Raw genomic sequence first — 17,037 nt, forward strand, 5'->3', positions numbered from 1 at the left:
AAAAAGACATTTTACAATGATGTGATAATCACCCGAACAAGGCGATAAATAGTCATTTTCAGTAATAACTTGAGTTGTCAATCTTATAACAATTCTAATAAGCCAATACAAAACTTAATTAAATCAAACCAAACGGACTATATATGAATGAAAATCTCCAATAACAAAAATGACATGACATGTATTCTAATATAACTAAAACGACTTGAACTGAGATGGATCTGAATTCAAATTAGTCGACTCAAAACCGAAACTAAAGTAATTTTAACTGAGAATGAGCTAATAATCGAAGTAACCAGATTTAAATTTTAATCGGAACTGAATTGATTTGAACCGAGATCTAATCGAATTCGAAACGGCCCGTTCCAAAGTCAAATAAATCCATTTTGACCTAAATAAATCCGATAAAATCTGAAGCCGAGTTCATCTTAACTCGATATGACTCGACCCAAATTTGACTTGACCCAAGTTTGATTTGTATCCGACCATGCTTGAACTTAACTTTAACCCGAATCTGATTAAGTTCAACTCGATTTGATTTGGTTTGTTAGATTAATATAACCCATTATTACCTGACCCAAATATCCCGACCCGTCGTGTATCAACCCAAACTCCATTTGAGTACCCGATTTAACACCTCTATTTATACGAGTACATTTAGAACATTACACAATTTCTAAGTAGACGTGCATCCCTTAAAAAAATAAAAAAAAAAAACAAAGTAGACGTGCATAATTCCGAACGTCAAAAACGAAAAGAAACGATGAAGTACCTTGTCTGAGTACAGTGATCAACAAAAACCATCTGCTACTAAAAAAATGCCGAAAGAATTCAGCATCCCACCCGTCTCCTTCCCGTCGTCCGGCCCATCTCCTTCCCGTCGTCCGGCCCATCTCCGGCGACCATCCGAAACCCCAACATGCTCCACCAACGTCAAGTCCCCACCGCACCATTCCAACCCCAACGCCCTTCCTCCTCCCTCCCTTTCATGTCCTTCGACATCTCCTCCGCCTTCCCACCACCCCACCTCCCCTCCTCCCCCCTCTTTTCCGACGAACCCCCTCTTCTCGAAGAACTCGAAATCAACCCTTCCTTAATCTGGCACAAAACTCGCTCATTACTCAACCCTTTCCGAGTCAACTCATCTCTCCACCTGGATCCCGACCTTTCCGGCCCTTTCTTGTACTACATCGTATTCGGGTTGTTCCAATTACTTGCTGGGAAAGTTCAATTTGGTGTCATTCTTGGTTGGATTGCCATTTCTTCTATCTTTCTTTACACCATCTTGAATTTTCTTGCTGGGAGAAATGGGAATTTGGATCTTTATCGTTGTTTTAGCGTTGTTGGGTATTGTTTGATGCCTATTTATTTACTCTGCGGCTTCGCTCTTTCTTCCTCCTACTGGAACTACACCTGGGTTTGTTGTTGCGGCGGTTTTCGTGATCTGGGCTACTAGGGTCTGCTCTCGCCTTTTGACCGTCGATGAGTTGGGCGCTTCGGAACATCGTGGGTTAATTGCTTATCCTTGTTTCTTGATTTATTGTCTCTTTTCTATGCTTGTCATGTTTTGATTAACTCTACTTTTCAATACTATTTCTTAGATACGGAGTATTACATTTATTAATTTGATTGTTGATTATGTTATCGAATTTTGGTATTGGAATACACCAATGTATGACTTTATAGTATCTCTTTTGTTATGTACTAAGTGAATATCATCAATTGGTTATCGATTCTTTGGTTGATTATGTTTTGGATTGGTTTAGAAGTGAAAACTTTCATTGTAGGTGATCAGTTTACTCTTTTGCTTAGGTTGCAATGCTGTTAACTTATTAAATTATCAATTTTGCTTTGGGAAATTTGAAAAATACCACCAACAATTATACCCTTTTCTTACAACACCACCAACAATTTTTTTTTATTTTTTTTTTTTTTTAATTTACCACCAACTACTCTTCAAAACCCTAAAAATTACCACCTGTTTGCCCAATGATGTCATAGTGGGCCCCACTCTTCAATTTCCCTCCTTTTCCCTTTCTCTTTTTTCGATTCTCACCTCTATTATCACCTTTTTAATAACATAATCATGGAATTGGTGTTGCATTGTTGTTTGGCATGAGTAAGAATGGTGAATTAAAACCCTAATTGCCGCACTAATTGCAATTTTTTCGCAAATTAAGTAGAGAAAGGGAAGAAGAGGGAAGAACAAAGGTGAGAATCGAGCGAAGAGAAGGGGAAAATAAGGGAAATTGAAGAGTGGGCCCCACTATGACGTCACTATAGAGGAGTTGGGAAAGCAGGTGGTAATTTTTAAGGTTTTGAACAATTGTTGGTGGTAAATAAAATAAAAAAAAAATTGTTGGTGGTTTTGTAAAAAAATGGGTATAATTGTTGGTTGGTATTTTTCAAATTTTCCTTGATGCAATAATCAAACTTAATACTTTCTAAGCACTGCTCAATTTCTGTTGTGATTATTATTTTGAGATTTTATTGATTTTGATTGTAAATAGGTAGTTTTATCATTTTTGGTTTATGGATTCTCTTTGTGTGTTATGGTTGTTTTATTAAATTCTGTTATTGTGGAAACGACATTGGAATTCTAGCTGAGCCATGGAGCCCTAGGGATGCTGGAAACTGCATTTTTTTTGAGTCTTCTGTTCACTTGTATTACGAATTAGCTAATGGTTGATTTGAGGATGTTTAGTATACTAATGATTTTCTATACATTCAGCATAATGAAAAGGAATTAGTTTTGTTTGTTTACCAATCTTGTTTGTTCTGACCAAGAGTGACTATTCATCCAAACTTCGAATTTCAAATGGTGTTGGACTGTTGAATACTGAGCCAGATCTATGCTTAGCTAATTTGCAAATCATAGGCTACATTAGACTCCTTTTGCTGTGAACTGATACTCTCTATTATTTGTTTGCGGTTTTTGAGGCTGATTTGTCACTTTTTAACCTTACCTAATCTAATTACCAAAACTGTTAAAAATCACTTGTTTTATCAACAAATCTATTGTGTCTATGACCTAAGTGAGTTTTTAATGTTTATATTTCTTCACAATTTTTTGGCAAAATGTGCTCAATATTCAGCTGTTTGGTTACTTTGGCTAGTCTACAGTTGAGGAAGGTTTCTACCATCAATTAATGTGTAGCATTCTTGCCGAAAACAAGCTAATTTAGTTTAACTGTATTTACGACTGTTGACGATATAGTTTGAAATTGATTATAAAATTTGCATATTTCTCAAATGAAAAGTGTAGTTTTTATTAAATTCCTGATGTAAACTTATTCTGTCAGTTTATATTATCATGTTTGCTACTTTTGTATGTTGTTGCAATTTTGTATATCGATGGCACTAGTAAGCTCCATGATGATATGCTCTGTGTCTCATGTTTTTTTAGTAAGTTCTGTAACTAATGTTATTTTCCGAATGTTTTCCAAATATTTCACGAATGTTGACATCATGGATGCAAAATTTACCCTGAGTGCTAGCTTCACGTGGAGGTCTATTTTGTCTGCAAGGGATGTAGCTAGAAAGGGGGCTTGAAAGATGGTTGGGAAAGGATCCTCAATTGACATATGGAGGGACCCATGGATCCCATATATGCTTGATTTCAAAGCTCTGCCACGACTGCAGACTTTGGATGAGGCTCCTAAAATTGTTTCTGAATTGATGTGTGAGGGCTTCTGGAATGCTGAAATTTTGAGTGATAACTTCTCAAGCTGGGAAGTGACTGAAATTGCTAAAATCCCTATTGCTGTTTATAGTGGGGAGGATAGCTAAACCTGGCACCATTCAAATAATGGCAGTTTTCTGTCAAAAATGCTTACTGTGTGGAATTAAAAGCAAAGAGAGACTCTCGTGCTTCTTCATCTGTGTCATCCAACAATTGGGTTTGGAAGAACCCAAGGGCTGCAAATCTTCAACCAAAAATTATACATTTTGGTTGGAGAGCTCTCAATGGTGGTATTCCTGTTCATAGCAATTTGAAGAAAAGAGGTGTTTGTACTGACGACATATGTCCACTGTGCGGTGAATCTGCTGAAACCTTGATGCACACACTGTACTTATGCAATTCAGCCATGGAAATATGGCACTTCTCGCCCCTTCGCTTGGACTCAATGAAAGTTTAGAACCTGTCTTTTAGAAACTGTGTTTATACCATTGATTTTGTTAAAATAAGTAGAATGGTGGCATATGTTCTGGAGTTTGCTTTGGGGTATTTGGTTGTGAAAAAATGCCTGGTTTTTTGAGCAAAAGAGAACTCAGATTGATGATGTGATCCGAAAAGCTGTAAATGTTGTTGGGGAGTTTGCAAAAGCAAATGAGAAGGTCCCCTCTGATATTTGCAGCAGACAACCAGTTCTTAATACCTGGATGCCTCATGCTACGGGCCTTTTTGAAAGCAATTTCTGATGCTGCCTGCTTTATGGATAGTTCAGCGGGTCTTAGGGGAGTAATATGTGACCATGTTGGAGATGTGATGGCTGCCACCTTGCCCACCTGCTGCGAGCTTAAGGGGAGCTTTGCTGTGGATGTTCTGGAAGTGTTGGCTGCTAGGCACACCCTATCTATTGCTTGATGCTGGCTTGAACAAAGTGATCTTGGAGACTGATAATCTAAAACTCTATCATCATTTTGCCAGGCAAAAAGAGCGAGAATACCACTTTTGGCTTTATAGTGAGGGACATTCTTCACTTTACTTCAATCGAGTTTTCTCATGTAGGAAGGTTGGGTAAATGGTGTGGCACATAGACTTGCTAAACTTAGTTCTTGTAATGATGTAAAGAGGGTCTGGATTGAAGAGGTACCTGATGGTGCTCTCTATGCTGTTGTTTTTTATACTTCCAAGTTTTAATTAATAAACTAGTTTTTGGCCCGGGCACTGCCCCGCGTCATTATATGTATATTATAAATGAGGTTTTATGATAAAAAAGTACGTGATAAAATACAAAAAAAGATAAAATTAGTTACATTTGTTGTAAATAAAGGAGTAGTCTAGTACAATTAGTATAAAAATATTTAAATAAGATCAAAAAGATAATCTCACAAACAACGGAACAATATCGGTGTGTCGTGATGCAAAGCACTAACTTGAAAATGAATTTCGGCCCAACCAAGATGCTCAATTGTATTTGCCGTATTTCACACAAACACACTTTTGGGTGGAAGGTTTGAGTCAAGTAACTTATGCCCAATAGAGAATGTGTTTAGACTATTGTGCTTGATGTATTTTTCAGGTATAAAAATCAGAATTAAAAAAAAAAAAAAAAAAAGGCTTCTTCTATTTATAGAGAAACATGAAAGAACATAAAAGAAGAATCCTAAGCATCAAGGGAGGTGAACAATCATCTTAAACATCCTCTTAAATTGGGTGTTGTAAGAATTACTCAAGAAATTAAGTGAAGGAATCCAAAGATCAAACCGTTGGAGTCCAACGGCCAACACACATCTGATCGGGCGGCTAGATATATTATTCCAATTCAACAACATTTACTTCAGTACTCGTACTATTTAAATATATTTTCCAATCATTATTGAACATCAAAATATATTATCCAATATCTAATATTTAAAATTATTAATTTGCTTGGTTTGACTTCAAGTTTATGAATATGATTAACTCTTGTTAACAAAACATTGCAGATATGAGATATGTCATTGGAGTAGTGGTTGAAGTTAAAGTATAATATAAGCATGAGGTCATAGGTTTGAACATTAAGGCTAATAATTCATTATAACCATGGATCCGTGGGGTTGCTAGACATTGCAATCTCTGAGACGGTTGTTCACATGTACTTCCTTCGTTTTTTTATAGTTGCAACCGTTTGACTTTTACACTCACTATTCATGTGTTTCACTTTGACTAGCTTTGATGGTTTATACTTAAGCAAAAATATAGTCATGTGAAATCTTGTTAGATTCGTCTTAATTTATATTATTTTAATATCAAATATTTATAACTTTTACACATTGGTAATTAAAGATATTTATGATTGAAATCATGAATCGGCAAACGTGAAAAGAGAAGTGTTGTAAAAAAAAAAAAGGAAGTACTATATTTTTGGTGGCTGACTGTTCCTTTGCTGATGTTATATTTTAATGATGATAATTTTCTATGCATTAGAATAATGCATGTTGGGTATGGCCCAAATTTTATAAGCCAATTATTTTAGTCGAAGTATTATTCATATTCTAAAGGCTTCCGAAATAATATCCTACTTGTCTAGAATATTATGGACACAAGAAGGATGGAGATTTGAGAAAAAATCTAGAATTATTAAATGTCAATGAAAATTCTAGATTTATGTGGAGAGTTTAAAAAATATCTACATATGTGGAAGTTTCCACACAAATCTTCCAAGCTCCATCTACACCTATAAATATAGGTCAAGGGTATTCAATCACACAACAAACACAAAACAAAACACAACACAAGAAGCCATACCAAACACAAGCCTTTCTACAAAAATATCATAATATTCCTTGTGAGTTTCTTATAGTGAGAGTTCTCTTGTAATAATCACCCTCAAGGGGTTCTTGTACTCTCCTACTTTTAAATAGTGGAATAAAAGTGCTCGTTGTTACATAAAATCGTGTGTTCATTTATATTAATTATGTTGCCAATTATCAATTCAATTTATACTTTTCAATCAAATACATCTTTACTTCCGTTGTGCACTCATCAAACCCTAATAATGCAAATCTAGTTTTAATGAGTAGAAATTATTGCTCACAAATCTTGTTGACAAACCTCTTAACTTTAATTGGTGTTGACTCTTAATTACTAGAGTACATATTTGCGTAGCTCACAACATAGGCTACATAAGATAATACTCCTTTTGTGATAAGTTGATGTTCTCAGATTGACACTTTGGTTTTTGAGGCCAATCTTCATATTTTTGCAAGTCTGATTACCAACATTATGAAAATTACAGTTCTATCAACATGTGTGGAGGATCACATTTTACATCAATATAATTGAGCTAGTCTTTCCTATTCAAATTGCAGCTTATATAAACAGGAGTAAATATGAAAAATCACAGGATAAAAAAAATGAGCAAAGTGTGATAGAAGAAATATAGAAACTTAAGGGCAAGCTAACCCTCTTGCACTTTTATCGTTTAGGGTCTTCATATGCCTAGAAGCTTTCTTATCCTATTTTCCTAGGTGTGTAACTCTGTAATATTTTAGGCTTCAACGTCCTGGGGATTTTGAACCCAGGACCAGTTAAATAATACAAAGCAACTACTACTGGAGTGCAAGAAAAAGTTCTTTAACTATGCGCGTAGTGATGTGTATTTTTTTTTTTAAATAAAATTTATTAGAATTATTCTGCATCTAGTATGAGTTCAGTTAAACCAACTGGATCCGCCACTACTATTAGGATATTAGTTATAAAAAAAGGCATATAATTATGCAGAATCATGAAACTTTATACCTTCAGAACTCTCAGAAGTCATTTGCTATGTGTTCTGTACACCTCTTACCCCTAAAACAAAAGAATGTAAACGAAACAAAAGCTTATAAAGGAAAGTATATACCTTATTAAAAATTAATCCTATCACCCAAAGAGTGTATTGCTAGGTGCAGCTGATAAGCTCCACGCAAAACACTGTTAGCCAAGTGTTTATTAACTACCAAGTGTGCTGTAAAACCCATTAAGGTCATATAATTACATAAAACATTGACTGCAGTTCACAAGCCAATCATCTGTTCTCTGGCAGTTCGTCCACGGTTTCCACAGGAATAACGGGAATGGAGTCCCACCATTCCTTCAATCGCCGATTTCCTGAGTCGTTTTTCATGAGATTCTTGTAATATTTTGAGTTCGTTGCAAATAGATACAAGGTGGAAGCCATAATCATATACTTGAAGGGAATAAGAGCTACAATCACTGCTATTCCAACCATCATCATCATCACCATGTTTGCTTGCTGCATAAAACCCGCAATAATTTTGAGTTTTATTTAAGGCAAACATGTTCTGTTGGCCAAGCCTTACTTTTATCTAAATATAGAAATATCATAAAGTCCTATTGTCACTGCCGAAAGACAACCCCATATTATGCAATTATACTAGTACACCAAAATTGTGGTGAAAAGAAGAATAAATTAAGTGTTAATAATCAAAAAAGAAAACCAGGAAATATTGAGATTCAACTCGATTTATTTCCTAACAAACATTGTAACATAACACTTAAAAGACTTTGAATTGATTTATTCTCGTAACTTATGTAAAGGAGAGGCAAGAACAAGTGAATCAAGTACCTTGGGGGCCCTAGAAACCAATATAGAGTAGATCTTAAGTATTGCAATGTTGACCTGCTGCACCAAGTCATGGGCAGTTCTAAGTCCTTGCTGTGCGGATATAATGCTCTCCATTGTTGTCTGGTCTGAAGCAGTACACACCACCACCTTATTATACTTTTCTCCAATCCTCTGCTGCCTTGCTCGTAGCATTTCATAGGCTGCCCAAAATAAGATGGTAGCCAATGCCTTTCCAATCCACTCCCTACAATTAAACTGCTGATAAAACAAACCTGCTGCACTAAAAAATGCAACTACAAATTGATCATTATACCGAAAAATTACCTGTAGGCTATGAAGAGAATAGCAGTGATCAAATTGATGGTTGCACCCGGCCTCTCCCATGCCAATACTTCTTGAAGCCAAATCCAACTGCTTTTTAGTGGTTTCAAGAGCTCCTACAAATGATTACGATGGTTAAAATCACTGCTTTATCTATGATCCCAAATTCCCAATTACAAACTAATACATAGGATGATATGACTAAAGTAGGATACAGCCCAACTATATCATGGACAGCATGATAGGCAGTGTGAGTTTTTATGTAATTTTGTAAGTAAAGTCGAACTTCAAGTCATAAGCATTACAGCAATTTATTACCGCCTACGAATGGGCCTTCAGATTTTCTCTTTCTTTCTTTTCTCTATGGGCGTGTTTTCATTCTTCACTGTATCAAGGCATGATAGGCTGGCACAACGGATGCCATTCTGAAACAGAACCTGACATCTCATCCTGACCAACATCAAATTATAGAACTGAACTAAATCCTCTTAAAAATGGTATAGGGCTTGAGGACTCCAAAAGAAACAGTAATCTGGTCACTATATTAAGGAACAAGTGTAATCTACAAAAGCGCCATGAAGTCTGTAGCGATTTAAAGTAAGAAGTCAGGGCACTCTTACTAGTCTTACGTGTACACTATTACTAGCTAGTGAAATCAGAAAAGAAAGTATATATGGAATTTAGAATGACGAAAGGCCAAGGAAAAACAATATTAAACAAATGAGACTATTTTTTCATTAAAGTCCTAATATAGTCTGGTTACACACTTACCAAAAGTACAAGAGCACTGTCAACAACCCCTTCTTCTTTTAAGCTTTCAGTAGTAGCTTTTGCTGACTCGATTTCCTTTGCTTGTTCCTTCACCTCTGTAACAGCTTCATCCAATGTTGTAAAACTATCTTCTTGGGCACTTTTTAAAGTGACTTTTTCAACCACATCTGATTCCTTCGACTCCATTTCAGGTGCAAACTTGTGCGACATATTCAGATTCTTCAGGATTGAACTTGCACTGCAGGGTTCTTCCGTTTCAATCAGCTTTAAAGTTTCTGCAAGTTCTTCTATGATAAAATCTCCTTTAGGCAGCTCATCAAATAAAGTAAAGATCAAAAATGTTTGTGGTAATGGAGGTGCCATTCTAAGCATTTCTCTTGCAGCATGAAGTCTTGTAAAGCCTAAAATTGTCCTTGCATGCATTTCCCATACTTGGTTTGCAGACAGCGATTCCTTTTTAGATAAAAACTGATGTAAAAGAATAATTTCCTTCGTTAAGACCAACCAATGATTTCGTCTTGTAGAACTGGTTAATTCCGGGAATTCTAGCAGTATACCTTCAGTCCTACAAGAAAATACGCAAATCCATCAATTTCGAAAGTTTGGCTATGATGGTTTAATAGAAACCAGTGCTTTTCAGTACACTATCTAATTCTTTCTGAAAATTCACTATCAAAAACATTCTCAAGCCCCCTATACCAACAAGTTGTGGAATCTAATTCATGACCCTGCATAACATCGCAAGGGACTACCACTCTTGATTTGATAGGGATGATAAGGCTTTTTAAATACTTGTCGTTTGAATTACTCAAAATGGTATCATAAATCTTAATGTATGCCAGGAAACTTAAACTGTGTAAAGCCTGTACTGTTTCATAGAAGTTGCTGACTGTAAGCAGAAGACGATTCATATTAGCTCATTTAGAAATCCTTAATGAGAGTGAGGGATAGCTCAAGTGGTTAGAGCTCCCTCCCGATTCCAGGGGATCTTGGGATCGATTCTCATCTCCACCCTTAAGTGATTTGATGCCGTCCAATGTACAAAATTTCATTCATTTTAATTCACGAATTAAACAATAATTTCAGACCCAAAAATGAAACAGAAAGCATAATAAGGTTACTTCTAACTAGCTGATCAAAGTCTTACAGTTCTGAGGATTCATAAAGCATGGCTTTATCAAAAAGTGGAGCGCCCCATGGACCTGTAGCAGCTGGTTTCACACTCTGCTCGATATTCCTAGAGAGATCCATTTTTATTGAATCTTCATGATTTATAGATCCCATGGCCTCAAAGTAGAGAGCATAGTTGGTGAGTGTCAGTCTACCTAGATAGAACAGCAGCAGAAGTGAAAATTTTCCAGAGTTCAATGTAGAATGATTCTTAGAAACTATAAAAAAAAAAAAAAAAACTAAAATACAATGGCTTAACCAACCTGGCCAGCTTGTTCCTCCAATATGACGGACTACCCGTTGACTACTTGCCGTTCCCTCAACATGCAATATATATTCATCATCAGCGAGTTTGACACCCTTTGGTGTTTTTTCCTTTTGCAAATGCCTTATACACCTGAAATGACTCCAACAAAATTGAAACTAAAAAAAAAGCCTATTTCTGTATTCTCGGTGAAAGTAACCTAATGCCTTACTACATGAACAAATTTATGAGCTGTATCACATTCAGACAGTTACAAGAAAAAGAATGATGATACATTAAAATTCTTTAACTATCTTCTGTCCAAAAAAATAATCTTCGTGCCAGGTGAAATCTTTAGAATATTTAAACCCGTGAAAGTCCAAGACTCATGAAGCCGTGATAGCTTAAGTGGAAAGTTAGATTGTTAACATATTTAGGGAGATGAGGGAAGATGTTATAGGTGGCTACATATAATACATCAATACTAATTTTATAAAGCACTTCTAAAGATTTGGAATAGTTATGATGCCATTCTGTCTATATGGAGGTAATATCCAATAAATTGCAAAGCAAACTAATACATGTGAATAAAAAAGTCATCTCACTTGGCAATTTCTGTGAGAAATCTATCGTAGGCTGGATAATGGAGAATGTTTGCTGTAGATGCCGTAAGCGTTTCAAAGATGAATCTGCCATTGATTACATCTCCAGGCAAAGGGAGCATTGTTGCAAACCATACAAAAGCATCTTCCTTAACACCTTGTCCATGATCAACCTACCAATGCAATGTCATAATTCAAATTGCTGTCAATGGACTGAAAACAACAAATGCTAAATATTTGAAATATTTCTGGTTCCCACAATTGTATCTACAGATAATGGAAATGTGACAGAATTGTAATAAATGTGAAGATCTTACGAGCAGTGGCATGATGTCAGAATAGAACAATGACACATCTTCGTGTGGTTGAGTCGCTACAAGGGATTTCTTCTCTTCTTTCTCTTTACCTAAAGATTCCTGTAAATCAATACAAAAGCAGGGAACTAAATATTCAATGAGAGACTTACAAAATATATCAAAATTCATACAGTGCCCTTGCAGTATATCATTACGACTATTGAACCTGTACTCGAATCAACAGGAAATTGCAAGCAACAATATTCCATGAATAAAATAATCCATTAAGGCTACTATACTGTCGTTGGGACATGTATTCAGACTATCCTATTGAATGTCATACCCTCGATGTTGTATTGCTGAACTTGGACAGCATAAGGACACTTTAAGCACAACAAAACTGAGACTGAGGATCAAATCAATCTCCAAAAATATCAAATATAAATCGCTTGCATCTACCTTACCATACTTGACGGGTAAACTTAAGAGGTCTCTTATATTATACACATAACTTTATATCAAATTTATCAGGAGATGACTAAAGCTCTCTTATATTATCGATCAAATTAATCAGGAAATGACTAACATATTTATTTCATTTTGTCTACATTCTCCGCAGATATCCTATATGATTATTAAGTACGGATGGAAAGAGTACATATTAGGGTGCACAAAAATGTACCCTGTAAGATTCTTCATCAGCAGAGCTTGGCATCTGCCATGCTAGCATCATGTCAAATGTGAAGCGGCTAAAGGAACTATCACTAATATAGTCATCTTCGCCACAAGCTGGCCCCTGTCTTACAGCCTTTGAGCAGCAAAACTCCACTAATTTTCGTGAATATTCGCCCATCTCTGGCTTCCATACTCCCTTATATTCTTCCAACAATGCATCCACAGAGGTGTGTAATTTCCTACCCAGAAAAAAGATCATCATACAATACTTTATTTCAAATTTAAACCAAGCAGTGAACAAAATTAGATGATGAACAAATTCGAGTAGCTTAAATTGAAGGAATGGTTTATCTAATTTTCTATGTTCTTCCTTCGGAAACTACACTCTTACCAGAATTATCAATTTATATTCATATAGAGTACCATCTTATAAATTAACATATCAATTCTTCTTCAATTATAATACCTCCACATTCTACATGTTTAGAAATATTATAACATAAAGTACTAGTCCTACATTTTAGGGGGCAGCATAATTTAAGCGGACGATCTTCATAGTAAAATGTCATGTACAAATAGATTAAAAAAAAAAAAAAAAAAAAAAAGTGTCATAATTGTTAATTATTCTCTCTAACCGGAGATTCACATAGTCCAAACATCTCGTTGTCAAAAATGTCACAATTTCACTCAAAACATCATTTAGAACAGTTCATACTACCTCAGTGCTCACTTAGTATGATTACATCATTTACATGGTAAACACACTCCTATATCCAAATAAAAGTTTCATTCACCCAAATACCTTATTTTTAAATAAAATTCTCATTTCACCTTTAACCCCTCGTATTTCTTTCGTCGCTTCTAATTAACCAAACCCGTTCTTTATCTTATTATACTTTTATTCACCTTCCACGTGCCCAAAAAGGTAAATAGGACTTTTATTTGGAGATCAGGAGTACCGAAAGGACACAAACCATAAACTTATCCACAATTCTTTATTTGGAGATGAGAGAGTCTAACAAGATTCCACTTAATTATATATTATTTCTTATATTTGTGGTCAATGTTTTACAAGTTTGACCCAAAAATAACAATAAGGGGCCAAAAAAAAAAATTAGGTTTGGAGAGAGTAATATACTATTAGATACTACATAAAATTAATTATGACATGAAAATTACCATTAACATATCTCTTGTAAATAAACAAATAAACAAAAAAAAAAAAAAAAAAAAGATGGAGAATTACGAAACAATAAACTGAACCAAAATGAACAACCAAATCACGCAATTAATTGAATTCAGCTAAATAACAAAAACAATAATACACCGCAACAATGAGATTCAATTCCAAATATATAAATATATATCCCGTGCATTAGCGGAGACACAAACTAATATATTCGGATCATAAATAAAACACACAAGTACGCATTCAACGTGTATGCAAGATCAAATTATAGATAGGGAGAAAGAAAATGTACATAGAACATTGATGGATGACAGAATTAGCAGTGGACGAAAGATGCTTCGAATTCATGATGCACGAATAAATCACAACAGAATTTTGAATTGATCAAGATGAAAGAGTAGTGTTACAAAATTTAAATACTTAGTTACTAAAATTAAAGTATAGTATTTTCGATTTATAGAATATATAGTGTTAAATTTCCGTTAAGTTGGAGTTAATGAATGCGTCAATTCGGTGAGAAAATGGGAAATTGGAGGTATGAAGGCAAGGACGTGGCATGAGAAACGATATGCGTGGGCTTCTAAACACTGACACCTGTTTCTCATGCAACAGCGTTCGATTTGTTATTATCGCTTGTATATTCATGTTTACTAAATGTATAATGGATCTATATAATCGATGAAAGACAATTTTAGAAATAATAATTCTGCTCGAATGCCTTAATCTTATAAGTGAGGTCAGAATAACGTAATGACTTTTCATGAGGTCATTCATTACGCAAATTTTAAGGTGCACTATTTCTGGGAGGTGAAACACATACAGTTGTTGTATGCGGACCACACATACAACATCAATTAAAAATTCATTAGCTAGAAATATGAGAGGGAAATTTTTTTGGCTTTTGGCGCCATTTACCACAAGAAGGCGGGACAAATTTCATTGGCGCCAAATAATCTTCCTTATTACTAAACAAATATTTTACTTTACTAAAAAATACAATTTTGTTACTAGAGAAAATAACATCCTATTCAGCGTCATTAATGAAGAGAGATGTTTATTATAAGAATCGAATAATACTTCATTTGACAATATTTTACAAACTACAAATCAAAAAAATATAATAAAAAAACCAATGAAATTAATTTCTAATGATCTTTCTATAGACATCCATATTGATATATTTTCGAAAATATTATGAAGTTGGACAATTTTAATCTTACTATAGTTTGTTATTTTATAAATAAGTGTTACTAATTTGTCCATTATTGGTACCACAAAAATTTCAAACATATCAAAGTACAAATTATAATTTTATTACATATAAAGTAACCGTATAAAATTAAATAGGTGTTAGATACAATTATACAATATCAAGTGTTGTACGGATTAATTCATACTTTGGAGGGTTTAATTCATTCTTTAAAGGTTTTTAATCAAATAATTAAGAGTTGAAATAAATTCATGAAAGGTTACACACAAATTTACAATATGATTACCTCTATACATACATAAATATATTATAACGCGCAGACAGTATATACCTTAGTCCTCCTCTCAGTCATCTACATTTTTAAGCCTCAAGTAATCCAATTTCCAAACAACAATAACAATGAACGAATTAGAGGTCTTAAATAATAATGAAAGACATTGATTTTCCAATTCTAAGATGAAATATGAATACATTGCTGTAAATTATGATCTGATTCATACATTTGTGGGTTATACACAATTATTATCATTTACAACTTATTATTGTTAAATACTCATATGTGTTTACAATATATTTCATTAATAAGAATTGCGTTACTAAATAAGTTAATTTTATTATTTTTTATTTGATTTTATCATATTTACGAATACTAGTTTACTCATATTAAATATATGGAAAATACTAGTTTGCTTATAGTATCAATAAGGACTTTTTGTAAGAAACTACCTAATAAAATCCAGAATTTGTGAGAAACTATATTTGTTGCTTACGTTACATTTACGTTAGAATAAAGAAGATTCATAGAAGGGCGGTAAATTTTTTTGTTTTGAAAAAGGGACGAATTATGCATTTGCAAGGGATCGAACTCGGAACAATGTAACATCAGTGCAATTTCATATTCAATGGTAACCAAAATTTCGAGAGTTACAATCTTTGTCTATTCTAAAGAACAAATTCAAATCACTTGTTGTAAATATAACTTATATATTGGAGGGTTTAAATTTAAAAAAAAAAAAACAACGAGAGTTAAAATTAAATCACAAAATGTTATATATAATTATTTTCACATGTTCAAATTTCTAAGTACTCTCATATGTTTACAATAATTATTTCATTAATCATAAAGTTGTTACTAGAAATTTTTTTCGAATGAAGTTGCAAAAGTCACAGGGTGAAGGGTCAGAATGAAATAGTGAAGGGCTAGAAACAAATCACTTTGGAATACATACAATCATTTTTGCTTACATTTCTACCTCTTTTCCTAATCAACAATCATGCATGGTATTGAAAATGTTGAATTTTGTAAAATTATATTTGACTCATACAAAGGTCAAATAGTTTTGCATAGCATGATGTAATCAACAATCGTAGTATGTATGTACTAACATTTAGCATTACTTTAAAATTTCAATTGTAAGCATCAAAATTGAAATATTATTGAGGCCTTTGAGAGTTACAATCTAAGTGTAGTAAGATTTAATTTATAGATTTGAAGATTTAAATAAAATAATTAAGAGTTTAAATCGAATCATGATTAGTTACACACAATATTATTATTATTATTATCACTTATTGCTAAATATCCCATGTGTTTACGACTTATTTCTTTAATATTAAGTTGTTACTTTTCATTTTAAGAAAATTTGTTACTAAAAAAGTGTCATATATCCATAGAATATATAGTTTCGGATACTATATCTTCATTCTTTGTTACCATATAATTATGTGATCAGAATATTATACTAAAAAAACGTTGTGATTAAGGATAAGATTTAAACCCGGTACCAAATTGAATGTGTAACAATTTATGAGCAGTGTGTTAGTAACCAACATTGCGAGATATTCACCATGCATGTAAACATTTTGCAAACAAAATACATTACTCTTCACTGCATTGTAGGTAATTGATCATATAATTACGGTTTTGTTACCAATTAATTTACCAAATTATTGCGTGCGTTATTTTGGGAGGATTTTCTTCATTTTCGACGTTTTTATGTCTGAAATTATATTTCTTCCATTATTGACATTTTTATGTCCCTTGAATCTCCTTAATCTAATAATTAAAATAATAATGTAAGCAATTAAATCTCCTACATTTAATGATTTATATTTTTATCTTTTAACCCTCTGAAAAATAAAAATTCAAATTCAACTTGAATTTTAATGGAGAACAAAAATACGGGAGGGATTTAAATTAGTATTTAAACATAAAAGAAACATTATGAAGATTAATTAATTAAGGTTTATGCCATATGCAAGCCAAAGATTGTGCCAGGTGCA

At 33.7% G+C, this 17,037-nt stretch overlaps 2 protein-coding genes and 1 pseudogene across 2 annotated transcripts; 1 reads left to right on the top strand and 2 right to left on the bottom strand.

Moving 5' to 3' along the window:
* Nucleotides 1–704: 704 nt before the first annotated feature.
* Nucleotides 705–1,722, top strand: LOC110733797 (annotated as a pseudogene).
* A 5,615-nt stretch (nt 1,723–7,337) lies between these two features.
* Nucleotides 7,338–9,948, bottom strand: LOC110733780. The gene is made up of 4 exons (XM_021913839.1): nt 9,369–9,948; nt 8,601–8,713; nt 8,277–8,520; nt 7,338–7,943 (listed from the first exon to the last, which is right to left on the bottom strand). Exons 1-4 carry the CDS (start codon nt 9,789–9,791, stop codon nt 7,716–7,718), a joined length of 1,008 nt encoding a protein of 335 aa, XP_021769531.1. The 5' UTR covers nt 9,792–9,948; the 3' UTR covers nt 7,338–7,715.
* Nucleotides 9,949–10,477: 529 nt separating this feature from the next.
* LOC110733935 lies at nt 10,478–14,022 on the bottom strand. Its single transcript, XM_021914003.1, has 6 exons — nt 13,837–14,022; nt 12,363–12,594; nt 11,702–11,800; nt 11,388–11,557; nt 10,802–10,935; nt 10,478–10,693 (listed from the first exon to the last, which is right to left on the bottom strand). Exons 1-6 carry the CDS (start codon nt 13,890–13,892, stop codon nt 10,512–10,514), a joined length of 873 nt encoding a protein of 290 aa, XP_021769695.1. The 5' UTR covers nt 13,893–14,022; the 3' UTR covers nt 10,478–10,511.
* Nucleotides 14,023–17,037: the final 3,015 nt, after the last annotated feature.

This window comes from Chenopodium quinoa, unplaced genomic scaffold, assembly GCF_001683475.1.
Source record: "Chenopodium quinoa cultivar QQ74 unplaced genomic scaffold, ASM168347v1, whole genome shotgun sequence".
Lineage (NCBI taxonomy): Eukaryota > Viridiplantae > Streptophyta > Magnoliopsida > Caryophyllales > Amaranthaceae > Chenopodium > Chenopodium quinoa.

What these genes read in the sequence shown, in the direction of transcription:
- LOC110733780 (XM_021913839.1), bottom strand. Translation starts at nt 9,791, where the DNA reads ATGCATGCAAGGACAATTTTAGGCTTTACAAGACTTCATGCTGCAAGA. An exon ending in ACAGTGCTCTTGTACTTTTG is followed by an intron (nt 8,714 to 9,368) that starts GTAAGTGTGTAA and finishes AATCATTTGTAG; the next exon opens with GAGCTCTTGAAACCACTAAA. An exon ending in TGGTTTCTAGGGCCCCCAAG is followed by an intron (nt 7,944 to 8,276) that starts GTACTTGATTCA and finishes GGTTTTATGCAG; the next exon opens with CAAGCAAACATGGTGATGAT.
- LOC110733935 (XM_021914003.1), bottom strand. Translation starts at nt 13,892, where the DNA reads ATGAATTCGAAGCATCTTTCGTCCACTGCTAATTCTGTCATCCATCAA. An exon ending in CTGATGAAGAATCTTACAGG is followed by an intron (nt 11,801 to 12,362) that starts GTACATTTTTGT and finishes ATTGATTTACAG; the next exon opens with GAATCTTTAGGTAAAGAGAA. An exon ending in CTGACATCATGCCACTGCTC is followed by an intron (nt 11,558 to 11,701) that starts GTAAGATCTTCA and finishes TTGCATTGGTAG; the next exon opens with GTTGATCATGGACAAGGTGT.